The sequence below is a fragment of the Rhinolophus sinicus genome, linkage group LG06, assembly GCF_036562045.2.
Source record: "Rhinolophus sinicus isolate RSC01 linkage group LG06, ASM3656204v1, whole genome shotgun sequence".
In the NCBI taxonomy this organism is placed as follows: domain Eukaryota; kingdom Metazoa; phylum Chordata; class Mammalia; order Chiroptera; family Rhinolophidae; genus Rhinolophus; species Rhinolophus sinicus.
In genome coordinates, this window is record NC_133756.1 from 14646118 (window position 1) to 14659791 (window position 13674).

Here is a 13674-nt window from a genome sequence, read left to right on the forward strand (position 1 = left end):
AAGAAATGCTAGGTTTCTGGCAGGAATAATAATAGCCACAATATATTGAGCATCTGTCATATGCCACGATCTGTTCAAGGTGTTTTAGTAGGTTGGTGCAAAAGTAATTGCAGTTTTTGTAATTATTTTTAACCTTTTAAACTGCAGTTATTTTTGCACCAACATTATACAAACATAATCTTGTGTAATCCATATAACAGTCTTTTCCAAGGTAAGCAGGAGTATTCCCATTTCATATTTGAGAGAACTTAAAGGAACTTGACCAACGTAAGAGGCAGAGCCAGGGACTGGTTCAGGTTTGTCTGGCCCTAGGGCTCATTTTCTACACCATTTATAGACCAGATTTATAGTGTAGGATTTATAGTGTAGGATTTATAGACAAGATTTATATTAGGGATTTAGTATAACTCATGGGGTGGTTATAGCATGCCCAACACTGAACACATAAACCATCTCTACCTGGAGGTGATGACCAGGCAATGTTTCATTCTCTACAGTGCCTGCATTTGCCATCTCATTTACCTCTTACCGTGCCTGAGAGAGGGTACAGTACAATGCAAGCACATAGGGGGCATGGCAGCAGACTGTGCCTGGGACAGTTTGTACAGTTTGGTTCAGAGCATCAAGTGATCTCTACCTTTCAGATAGTAGAACATCAATAGTGGAAAATCCTGAGCTGTTACATAGTTCTCCAGAGGTGTTGGCAGCTACCCTTTGCCAATGAGGCTATTCCCTAGCAAGTCCATTAGTCCTCCTCTTTGTTTACTGCTGGCTGACAGGTAAGGTAGGCTCCCTTTGGCTACCCAGAGGTCTGTGTATCCTATTGCTCATTTCTCAAATTATTTGCTGCCGCTTTCCTGGGTTTTTCTGTTTTAAACTTTGGTTGCCGGTCTTAGGAAGCACATAAATTACCTAACTGTCTTACTATATTTAGTATGCCATAATTATGGTCAGTTTCAAATATATATATTCTTTTAAAAGTTAGCTTCTAAAAGTTACAGCATTAAAATACATGACATTCTTATACTGAGAAAACACAAAGAAAATCGGGAGTTTTCAATTATAAGAGTTGAAATGTTTCATGTACTTTGTACTGTGGCATCTCAGATGGTGTAAGAGCAGGGCTAAGGAGACTCTTGCCTTGAGTGTTGACTGCATCAACATGTGTGTGGATGTGCAAAAACGTTCACCAGTGTAGATGGTGGCTGCTAAAGTGGGAGAAGCTGCTCTGGGGACAAAAATATATTCTTCTCTGTATACTTGAATACTGCTGCTAAGAAGTCTTCGTGATTCTTAACTAGGTCTTTTGTCCATATCACTGGACAGGAGGATTCGTAAAAGTTGCACTTGGGTTTTACCATCCATTTTTCCAGTAGTGTTCCGCTTTCTTTCCAACTCATCAGTTTGGGATTGCTATTCCTGTTTTATCGATATTAAACATGTGAAAGGTAAATTTTGGTAATCAACTTTATAAACTAATGAATTAATTTTTTAAAAAATCTATAGTTTAGTACACATCTGGCAGTAAGTTATGAATCTAGAAATTACAAGCAAAGCTCCAGAATACTTTCCCCAATTTAATTAGATAAAATTTAATTAGAAAAAACTCTTTAGTAAATCAACCCTTTCCTTTCTTCAGCCTAAGTAAATGAATATTTTTATCTCTGAATTAAACTGAAAACTTAAAGTTTCTGTTGAAACTTAATTCTGAATAAAAGTAATATCAATGTTGGTGTGTTCTGTTTCCAAATTACAACTACATACTTATAAACTTCTTTGGCATATAATTTTGTTACTGGTCGAATCAATGATAAAAACTTGCTTTTGGAAAGTTTTTTTTTAAAGGTAAATTATCAGCTTGATTAATTCAGAACAATTAGGATTCTGTAGTATGTTTTTCTAATACTTGTTCCCTTTGGTTCAGCTGCCAAATAGCAGCAAGGGCTCAAATACATAATAAAGAAACTCTCCAAAGGATCCAAGACCAGATAAGAGATGAAACTTGTTAGTGGGAAGAGATTTCAGGGATATAGCCACCAAGAAAGACACTTAAAAAATATAGCTTATTTTTTCAGTTTTTTAAAAATGACACATGTATGTATGTATTTTAACTGGTGATTTATTTGGATTAAGATTTCCATCTTAGAACCTGAATTATCAGGAATATAGGAAGACAGAAGAGAAACCAGTATGAAAGGTCAAGAGACAGTGAAAGTACAAGATTTGAATGAGGTAAGAAATAAAAAGATTATTTTCAGTTACATTTTCTAATATAGGTGAGGCAAACTCTACAGGGGTGCTTAAAAATTACTGAAGTAGGCAAAAGGAGAAAATACAGTTCCAGAAATGGTAAACCTACTTCCTGTGATTATGACCAGTGGTTACAGAAAGCCTTCCAGTAGTTACTCAGAAGGAGCCCACTAAAATGTATTTAGGATAAACTAGAGTATTGAAATTATAAAGATGACTTAAAGGTATTGTTTGACTAAAGAATAAATGTGAAAATTCAGAGCAATCCAATAATAGAAACTGCCACTTACAGATACTTTTTATAATTGAGGTACCCATATATGCCTAGGCATCATCCCTATTTTTCAGATGAGGAAACTGAGGTTAAGAAAAGTTATGTAACTGGTTCAGGATCCTACCATTGGTAAATAGTAGGACAGGACTGGTAGGACTCTTTTCCAACATATCATTCTGTGGTTCCCAAGTTAGAGAGTGTAGACATGTCAATTTCATGATTCCTGAACGGCCAATCCAAATATACAGTTAGTTTGCTTGACAGGTTTCCTTTGCCAATGTAGAGGGGTATGCAGCTTGATGGCAGTATTAAGGAAACTGACTCATTCTCACTCTGTATTCACTAAGCTGCATTTATATCTCAATTTCCTGATAGGTTTTTGTACACAAGACAAATTACACTTTGGCATGTCTGAATAGAGTAAATATTAATAGTAAAGGCTAGACAGATTTACTGGTGAATTCTACTAAATATTCAAAGAAGAATTAATACCAATCATTTTCAAACTCAAAAAATAGAAGAGGAAGAAACACTTTCAAACTCATTTTACGAGGCCAGAGTTACCATTACTAAAACCAGAGAAGGCACCACAAGAAAAGTTATTTATTCTAGGCCAATTTCCCTTATGAACACGGATGCAAAAACCCTCAACAAAATATTAACAAACCAAATTCAACAACTTGATCATGATGTATGATCCTTTTAATAGGGATCCTATTTAATAGGGATCCTAATAAAAGGATCAAATACCATGATCAAGTGGGATTTATTCCAAGAAAGAATGTAAGGATGGTTCAACATCTGCAAATCTATCAATGTGATACACCACATAAACAAAATGAAGGATAAAATTCATATGATCATCTCAATAGATGCAGAAAAATCATTTGACAAAATCCATTATGATAAAAACTCTCAACAAAGTGAGTGTATACGGGACACGCCTCAACATAATAAAGGCCGTATATAACAAGCCCACAGCTAACATCATACTCAATGGTAAAAAGCTGAAAGCTTTTTTCCCTCTAAGATCAGGAACAAGACAAGGTTGCCCATTCTTCCCACTTTTATTATTATAGTATTGGAAGTCCTAGCCAGAGCAATTAGGCAAGAAAAGGAAATAAAGGGCATCCAAATTGGAAAGGAAAAAGTAAAACTGTCACTGTTTGCAGATGACATGATGTATGTAGAGAACCCTAAAGACTCCACCAAAAAGAAAGTGTTAGAACTAATAAATAAATTCAGTGAAGTTGCAGGATACAAAATTAATACACAAAAATATATTGTGTTTCTATATACTAATAAAAAAAACTACCAGAAAGAGAAATTAATAAAGCAGTCCCATTTATGATTTTGTCAAAAATAATCAGATACCTATGAATAAATTTAACCAAGGAAGTGAAAGACCTGTACACTGAAAACCATAAGACATTGACGAAAGAAACTGAAGAAGACACAGTTAAATGGAAAAATATTCCATGCTCATGGACTGGAAAATTAATATTGTTAAAATGTCCATACTACCCAAAGCAAGCTACAGATTCAGTGCAATCCCTATCAAAATTCCAATGACATTTTTCGCAGACATTTGTATGGAACCAAAAAAGACCCCAAAAAGCCAAACCAATCTTGAGAAAAAATAACAAAGCTGGAGGCATCATGCTCCCTGAATTCAAACGATATTACAAAGCTATAGTAATCAAAACAGTTTGGTATTGGCATAAAAACAAATGCATAATGCATAAATCAATGGAAAAGAATAGAGTGCCCAGAAACTGGGTGACGTTGGGCAAATTACCTAAAATATCTGAGCCTCACCTATGTTCTCTGTAAAAAGAATATACCATATTTTGCCATGTATAATGCACATTTGTGTACCCAAATTTGTGAGGGAAAAATAAGGATGCGCATTATAGGTAGTACATGGGTAGTACTAATTCCGTATCTATGTGTTTTTAATTCTTTTATTTATGCTTATGAGTTAAAAGTGTAACTCTAGAAATCAGTAATTATTTCCGTATGCAAAATAATACCCTGGAACACGATAATCAGTTTTGTTGAACTTACAATGCACTTGCAATGACGAAGAATTCTTGGCCTTCTGTGATGCGTAAATATCATAAATTTGTTACCAGCACATAAAATTTCTTATACCTTATATCTATTCTTGTGTTTTGTAATTACTTGTTACGTAAAATCTCTTGTATCATAATATGTTAAAAAATAAACGCTGAAATTCCTTTGTAATACAAAAAACAAGTACCTAAATGTAAACAAATAAAAATTTGAATTGAAAAATTAAAACGAAAGATTTTTTTCCTGAAAGTTTGGGCCCAAAATGTGGGTGCACATTATACATGGCAAAATACGGTAATAATAGTTCCAATCTCATCAGAATCCTGGAAAGACAAAATGAGATAATGCATACAAAGCATTTACCGTAATGTCTGACATATGGTAAGCACTAAATAGTAACTGCTATCATTATTTTTGCAAATATTATCATCAATTTGTGAAGATTTCAATACCTTATATTTGGTAGGTGCTTAAACTTTACAAAATACTTTTCAAATCATATTTTACTCCTATTCTGATGGCTATGATGTACATAGGACAAGTATTTGCTCCATTTATTATTGAGAAAACAGTCTTGGAAAGAAAAATGTATCTTATGAGCTATGGTACCATGAACTAGTTTTCCTAGCTTTCTATCTCCCCTAGATGACTTTATAATTGAGTTAGGCAGAAAAATATTATCAGAATTTATAGGAAACATGTGTATTATGTATACAATTAATTATGTAAAAAATACTTTTTGCAGATATTGAAAATGAGCCAAGAAAAAACTGAAATATTTGAAAGTGAGTTGTCAGAAGAGAGAGAAGGGAGAAAGCAGTTGACATCTGATCTTAATACTCTACAGAAGGATTTGAAAGTTGATAATGAGGTATTTTGCCATTTAGGATTTTATTTTCCTCTTTTTGCATTTATAATTTAAGGATTTCATGTTATCATGTATTTTGATTTCAAAATAAATTGTAGCTATAGAATATTTGTTTCCATCAGCAGTAATGGGGAGACTGTTGTTTCCCCCAGCTGAGTTCTAGCACTAGCCAAGAACAGTCCTTTAAGTAGCAAGTGATCGTTACGATAGTCTAGAATCATGGATTCGTCTCTCCGTTTAACTGCTTGTCCTGTCATCTTGGAAAAATCATAGACATAACCAGCCTATATTTGGAAGAGAAACTGAGAAGTGAGTTCATGGAAGTTTAGATCACCAATTTAGAGGACGGTGACAATCAGTTTGTAGGGTGGGCAAAAGCCAGTGCATTGGCCTAAATCCTATCCTGAAGGACTTATGGGACTGTTCCATGAAATGAGGTAGGAGATTGATACCACTTGCCCTCTTCCTGTGGTTTGAGGTGGCCACTCCTTACCTTTTCTCTTTTTTTGCCCAATGCCTTCCTCATCAACATTTTCCTCTTGCTCTGATCTGAAGGCTTTGGGAACATACCAAGTAGATCCTCTCCTATCACCTGTTCCTTTCATAGAGGACCACAGGCTGTCTCTCAGACCTCAGTCATTCACCAGTCAAACACTGCATATTCCATGTCATCAATGTAGAAAATTGATTTTCAAAAATCTGTCTAAAGTGTTTTCTTTCATGGAAAGAGAAATCAGAGGATTAGCAGAAACCTTAGTTTATTAAGACACTAAATATACATTATTAACTAAGGGAACATAATTCATAGTTAAGAACACAGAATTTGAAGTCAATCAGGCAGTTTGAATCTCAGCTTTACCACTTCCAGGCTATGTGAATTTAGGCAGGTCACAAGTTCTCTGAACCTCAGTTTCAATAACCCTACCTCATGGTGTCACAAGATTAAAGATAAACCATGTAGCACATTGTTTTATAAAGGAAACTTTTTGAAAGGATACATTTTAAAACAGGTAATGTAACTAATGCAGGAATTGCTGAAGAATTTACCTCTATACAAGCCTTGGGTAAAGCAGGAATGAGTCTAGAAACCCAGGCTTTCAACTTGTGAATGATAGAAATTAAGAATGCTCAGTTTAAGTAACTGATTTAAGTAACCTTTGTTTTAACTACTAACTGTTGCGAGAAGGATAGGTTGAAATATTTAAGACATTTGTCAGAATCATTTCAAAGGTTCCTTTTTAGATATATTAAAGCTTTTATGGGGGAAGTCTTATTTTATTCTACTAAATATCTTCATTTCTTCAATTGCAAAAATCAAAGCAGAACTTATATCCCTTTATAATGAAATTCAAAGTCTTCTAGGGGCAGCAGAACACAGAGACCACTTTTTAATAGCTTATAACCTGCTGCAAAGAGAGAATTCTGAATTAGAAACAAAGATAAGACTGAATTATTAAGTCTTTAAATGTTCAATGTGTGACATACGTGTATTTTTCATGATAAAAGATAAGATAAAAACCCATAGCTAACATGGTCAATGGGGAAAAACTAAAAGCATTCACCTTAAGATCAGGAATAATACAAGGATGTCCACTTTCACCTTTTATTCAACATAATACTGGAAGTCCTTGCCACAGCAATCAGACAAGAAAAAGGAATAAAAGGCATAGGAATCAGAAAGGAAGAAGTAACACTGTCATTGTTTGCAGATGACTTGATAATATATATAGAATTCTTTGTGTATAGCCATTCTTTTAGAGTATTATCTACTAGTGACAAATTCTCTTAGTTTTTCTTCATCTGAGAATGTCTTGATTTCCTCTTCATTCCTAAAGGATATTTTCACTGGGTACGGGATTCTGGCTTGACAGATCTTTTCTTTCAGCACTTGAGAAATGCTATGCCACTTCCTTTTGGTCTCTATGGTTTCCGATGAAAAGTCTGTCATTTGACTTGTTTTTCTCTTTGGTAAGATAGTGTTTTTCTCCTGCTGTTTTCAGTCTTTTTTTTCCTTGTCTTTAGTTTTCAAGAATTTGACTCTGATGTGTTTTGGTACAGATTTCTTTAAGTTTATCCTGTTTGGAGCTCACCCAGTTTCTTGAATTGGTATGTTTATGTCTTTTGGGAAGTTTGCAGCCATTATTTCTTCAAGTACTTTTTTAGCTCTGCCTTATTCTCCTTTCATTCCAGGATCCAATGACACAAGCATTAGATCTTTTGTTATAGTCCCACAGTCCCCAGAAGCACTTTGATGTCTTTTTTTTCAGTCTATTTTCTCTCTATTGTTCAGATTGGGTAATTTCTATTGCTCTGGCTTCAAGTTCTCTGATTTGTTTCTCTGTCCTTTCCATTCTGCTGTTGATTACATCCATTGAGTTTTTAAATTTTGGTTATTGTATTTTTTTATTCTAAAATTTCCATTTGGTTCTTTTATATATATATAAATTTTATTGGGGAATATTGGGGGACAGTGTGTTTCTCCAGGGCCCATCAGCTCCAAGTAGTTGTCCTTCAATCTAATTGTGGAGGGTGCAGCTCAGCTCCAAGTCCAGTCGCCTTTTTCAATCTTTAGTTGCAGGGGGCGCAGCCCACCATCCCAGGGAATTGAACCTGCAACCTTGTTGTTGAGAGTTCGCGCTCTAACCCTCTGAGCCATCTGGCCGCCCCTCTGGAATCTCAGCAGCAGCTCGTTGTCTTCAATCTAGTTGTGGAGGGCGCAGCTCACTGGCCCATGTGGGAATCGAACCAGCAACCCTGCTGTTCAGAGCTCGTGCTCTAACCAACTGAGCCATCCGACAGCCCTGGTTCTTATTTTATATCTCGTATTTCTTTGCTTGAGACTTTCTAGTTCTTTTCTGAGACTTTCTGTTTTTTTCATTTGTTTCAAGTATGTTCATAATTGCTCATTGAAGCATTTTTATGATGGCTGATTTAAAATCTTTGTCAAAATCCATAGTGCTCACCATAACACCACAGAACCGAATATTGTCAATAACATTGTAATAATTATGTGTGGTATCAGATGAGTACTAGATTTCTCAGGGTGATCACTTCATAAATTATATAAATGTCTAATCACTATGTTGTATGCCTGAAACATATAATATTGTATGTCAACTGTAATTGAAAAAAATTTTTAAGTTTTCTAAATAAATCTTTGTCAGATGATTCTGATATCTTGGTGTTGTCTTCTATTTTGACCTTCTCTCATTCAAGTTGAGATTTTCCTGGTTCTTAGTGTCGTGAGTAATTTTAGATTGAAATCTGAATATTTTGGGTATTATAATATACGAGACTCTAGATTTTATTTAAGCCTTCTGTTTAGCTGGCTTCTTCTGATACCACTCTGGCAAGGGATGTAGGGGTGCTGTCTCATTACTACCCCAGGGTGGGGGTAGAAGTCCAGGTTCCCTATTCAGCCTCTATGAGCACCCAAGAACAAAGGGGCTCCTTGTTACTGCTGGTGAGGATGGGAGTTTCTATTCCCCACTAGGCCTCTGCTTATGTTGTTCTGACTGTGAGTGGGAGGAATGCCTTGTTCTTGCTCCCTACGTGGCCTCCATGATATCATGAGGAGGGTGGATAGAAGGGGTCTTGTTAGGCTGGGTGATAGCGAAAGTCCTGGCACTTCACTAGGTCTCTTCTGACACCACCCCAGTGGAAAGGGGGAAGGCTGTCTCCTCACTGCCAGGTGGGGGTGGAAGTCCAGAAACACCATGCCTGTTACTGCCTGGCAGAGATGAAAGTCCCTGCTCCCTATTGGCCTCTGACACAAGCACAGCAGGAGATTTGGGGTGCCTCATAATAGCTGGTGAAGGTGGAAGCATAAGCTTCCAACTTGACCTTTGTTGACATGAGTGGGGGTGAGGTCACAGCTTTTTTCCGTCATGTTTGGCTGGAGTAAAGCAGATATTATCCAAAAGCTTGCTTTCGTGCTTGACTATTTCCTGGTCCTCTGTCTAGAGAGAACAGGCTTTTGTTGTGCTCATTGGTGTTTTCCAGGTGGTCAACTGGAAGTCTGGGATATATAAGGCAAAAAGGAAACTCACAGCCAAGTCATTCCTCAAGTCCCGAGTTCCCTAGCTGGTCTGCCTTCTTTTCTGCACGTTTCAGATTCTTCTTATGTTTGTTTTACATATAATGTCCAGGGTTTTGGGTTGTATTTGGTGATAGAAATTAGGAAAAGCATACCTTCTCCATCTTCCTGGAAATAGAAGTCAGTTTTTCCATTTTTAAAAATATGGTGTATATGTTTGCATTTTTCCTGTCTTCAAGTATATCTAGCATCCACTGGGAGTAGGAAAGGAAAAAGAGTTTATGGAGGATGAAAAAAAATCATTGTTATTTTATCAGAAATTTATTTTTAAAGAATTGTACTCTTTATCTTATGGTTTTGAACCATTTGAATATATTATCTTTTTAAAAAGACTGCTGAGTTCAAAATAAAATACTTAATTCTTTTTTTATACAGTGTTATAGGAATTTTAAAAGGGAAAAAACTCCCTAGACACAATTTTTCCCGTTCCTTTCCAGCATTTTCTACATATACATTTCTCATAGTATGTGTTATGTTTATACACATTATCCAAATATATATATATATATATATACACACACACACACACACACACTCACACACATATATGTATTATTTTTCCATCATTTTACTTTAATAACTGTTTTTCATGTTGATAGTCTTTACCCCACTTTCAAGTTGATTTATCTTTAATTCTTTTAGCCATTTCCGTGTTTCCATTTAATCACTATTTTAAATAGCATGGTTATGGGCATTATTATATTTTCAGCTAGTTTCTTCTTATGAATGATTTTATTGCAGTAAACTCATTGGTATGTCATTATTCATTCAAAGGGTCTGAACATTATTATGGCTCTTGATCTGTATTGCCAGATTGCCTTCTTGAAGGATTTGAGCACCAACTATATTTTGCGAAGCAAATTATGCTAGGCTCTGAGATACCTGAAACAAATTTAAGATTAAGGGGATAAAAATAAAATTAGCATGCGTGTGTTCACTCTATTTTTCATCCACGCTCTCTAACCATCGTGGGTACCTTCCCTCCCCTCGGTTTCTGTGGCTCGCAGTCTCCTGGTTTCCTTCCTCCCGCTCTGGCTTCTCAGCTTGCTCTTTAGGCTTCCGTTCCTCTGCTTGTTTCTTTCAAGTGTTTAGGCTTCTGTCTAGAATGATCCTCCTCCTCTCACTTTCCCCCTTCTCCCTGCCTCATCTTGTCGAATCCCAACGTTTCTGCTCACGTTCTTCTGTATCTGTATCTTCACCACAGGTATCTCTCCAATCGATCTCCACATTCCCGCTTCTTGGTTTGCCATCCACTTGCTAGTTTGCCCCCGTCAGAAATCCAGGTAGCACCCATGATTCCTTCTTCTCTACCTGCCACATCCAGTAAATGACAAATCTTATTAATATTGTGTTCTAAATACCTCTAGAATTCGTTACTTCTTTAAATCCCCACCATCCTTTTTTAGTCACTGTTGTTTATTACATGGATAACTACAACAATCTCTCAGCTGATTTCCCTACCACATGGCATCCAAATAAAGTTTCTCTCTTTTGCCTCTGGGCTTTACCCATCTTATTTATTAAGTCATCCTGGAACACCTTTATTGTTCCCTGTTCTCATTTCTACTGACACCCTCCAACATACGAGTACATGCATACACATGCAAGTATGCACACACCCCTTCCTTTACACTTACCTAGTTTGTGCCTACTTACCATCAGGCCTCAGATTACTCACTACTGTTTAATCCCTTGTTTACTCATCCTTAGTTCTCACTAAATTGTAAATTCCTTAAGGCAGGGATTACGTTCTATTGTAGCCCTAGTACCTGCCAAAGTGCATGGTGCTTTATTGAGTGATTTTTTTTTAATCTTTATAATCCCTGTCTGCCCAATGCTATACTAAAAGTTGAAACAGTGAAAAACTCACTTAAACTGGTGATGGGTCATCTTCCTAATGTGGAAAAAAAAAATAGGACTCATTTGTTTACTTGTAAGAATAAGATAACTGCTGTACTGTAGAATTCAAGTTGAAAATCTTGACAGTATTCTGGACAATATTCAAGGTGAGGTTGTGATAGCTGAATTCTAGATCCTTCTTTTCAAAAATTCTTGAAATGAGTTGAAACTACCATTAAGATCTTAATTTTATAGGTTTAAAAATCTAGCTTCATGTTTCTTCATAACATTATTGAATATTTACTATGTTCTAAGCACTATACTGAATACTCTGTATATATTAAGCAATACAATGAAGCAGGAATATTATTGTTTTCACTTTATAGATGAGGAAACTGAAGCTTTAAAAAGGTTAAATAATTTGCCCAGAATGACACATTGTGGTGAGGCCTGGGTCTGTCTACTCGAGAGCTTGACTTTTGAACTGTTACGTCATTTGCTTCCAATTGCTGAGAAATTCAAAGGAAGCATACAGTTGTCATATCAAACTAATTTCCTAAGAAAGATTGGCAAGCTGGCTTTCAGAAATCCTCCCAGGGTGTCTGTCACAGATTATCATGGTGAACTTACTCAAGGTTTGGCCCTTAGGCTTGCAGGCTCCAAAACTTGATGTATTTGCCCCTTAAATAGATCTGTGTCTTGGAGATAACTTCACATTAAACCAAACTTTCAAGAACTAGTCAGTAAAACCAGAATGTCAATTAGTTATTCTTCTGTAATAATTAATTATAAACATCAGTTGAACAGTTGCATTTACCTGGAGAGAGCTAAAAAAGACAAATCAAAATCCGAAGAATGTTTGATGAGTAGGGAGTCAGAACACATGCACTTAGTTTGATGATTGATACACGAAAAGATTTTGATAACCTGTTTTCTCCACATTCACTGGATGAGAATATTTAAAGCCAGTAGTCATAATAGGAATGATCTTGTCATTGGGACCAGTACATGAACTTAGTTCGTATTAAATTTTTACTAAGATAATATTTTAAAATATCAAAAGCTAGATTTTAAGCCTATAAAATTAAGACAAAGCTGCTTCCAATTTGTTTTAATTCCTAAGGAATTAAAACTGATAAATTTCCATAAGAGGGAAGAAACATTAGACATTATCTGCTCTTATGCCTTTAATTTGCAGGTGAGTAAACTGCGACTCAGGATATCTGGCTTAAGAAATCTGTTGATTGATCAAAAAAAAGGACCCCTATGTACTTTAGTTTGTACTCTTACGTTGTTCGTAGTTCTAGCTTAGTGAGTCTTTATGCCTCTGCAATAACTTTCTACTGGGAAGTAATTTACATGATGGGAAAAAATAGAGACCCATTATGTTGGCCATTTGACTGCCTGACTGGTAGTTCCTTTAATAGTTGCCTTTTTTGAAAAATAATTTGTGGGATGGCCAGTTAGCTCAGTTGGTTAGAGCATGGTGCTGATGGCACCAGGGTTGCGGGTTTGATCCCCAGGTGGGCCACTGTGAGCTGTGCCCTCCTTAAAAAAAAGAAAAAAATAGAATTTGTATTTCTACTCTGACAAAGTGACTTGACTGGAAAATGTAGACAAGAAGAACATTCTGGCTTTTCTCATCTTCAAAACAGACTGAAAAAGGCTGTGCCTTTGTCCCATTGTATAAATGGTGTTCTTCTCTTCTTTGTCTCTGTTTTGGTATGTTAAACGGCTACATAGGCTGCTGATTACTAATTAATTGTTCAAATCTGCTGTGTAATGGTTAAATAAGAAGCTAGAGTGGTGATCGAGGTTTTCCAGGCTTCAGGAGAACTCTTGTTTTCAGATAGAAGAAGACAGTTAAAGGAAAGTTAAGTAGCCTCCACAGTAATGGGCAGTGTTTAGTGCTTGTTACGTGCCAGGCACTATGCTAAGTGCTTGCATGCGTTAGCTTACCCTTCACTCCATCCAGTAGTTATTATTATCCCCATTTTAAAGTGAGGAAAATGAAATGTAGGAAGACGATATAACTTTTCCAAGATCACCCAATTAGTAAGTGATGCATTTAGGATTGAAACCCAGATGTATCTAACTCCAAAGCTAGGGTTCTAATAGCTACATTGTAATTCCATTAAAGAACTTTCTCTAGGGATCTTACACACTTGCAGCTCTAAAACAAGCAAATTGAATTTAGATTGCCTTTCTGACTAAACCGAAATAGGAATTTAAGGGCTAGCAGGACTTGGGAAATTCTGTGTGGTAATTCTG

At 36.0% G+C, this 13674-nt stretch overlaps 1 protein-coding gene across 9 annotated transcripts in view; it reads left to right on the forward strand.

The window, feature by feature from the left end:
- CCDC30 (coiled-coil domain containing 30) overlaps positions 1-13674 on the forward strand; it is an 80095-nt gene that overhangs the window by 26289 nt on the left and 40132 nt on the right. For 6 of the 9 annotated variants that reach the window (XM_074334527.1, XM_074334529.1, XM_074334528.1 and 3 more), the window contains one exon: positions 5346-5471. The exons of the other annotated variants lie outside the window; for them this stretch is intronic. In XM_074334527.1, the coding sequence (XP_074190628.1) occupies positions 5346-5471 (126 nt within the window). The remainder of the gene's footprint in view (positions 1-5345; positions 5472-13674) is intronic. 9 annotated transcript variants of the gene reach the window in all.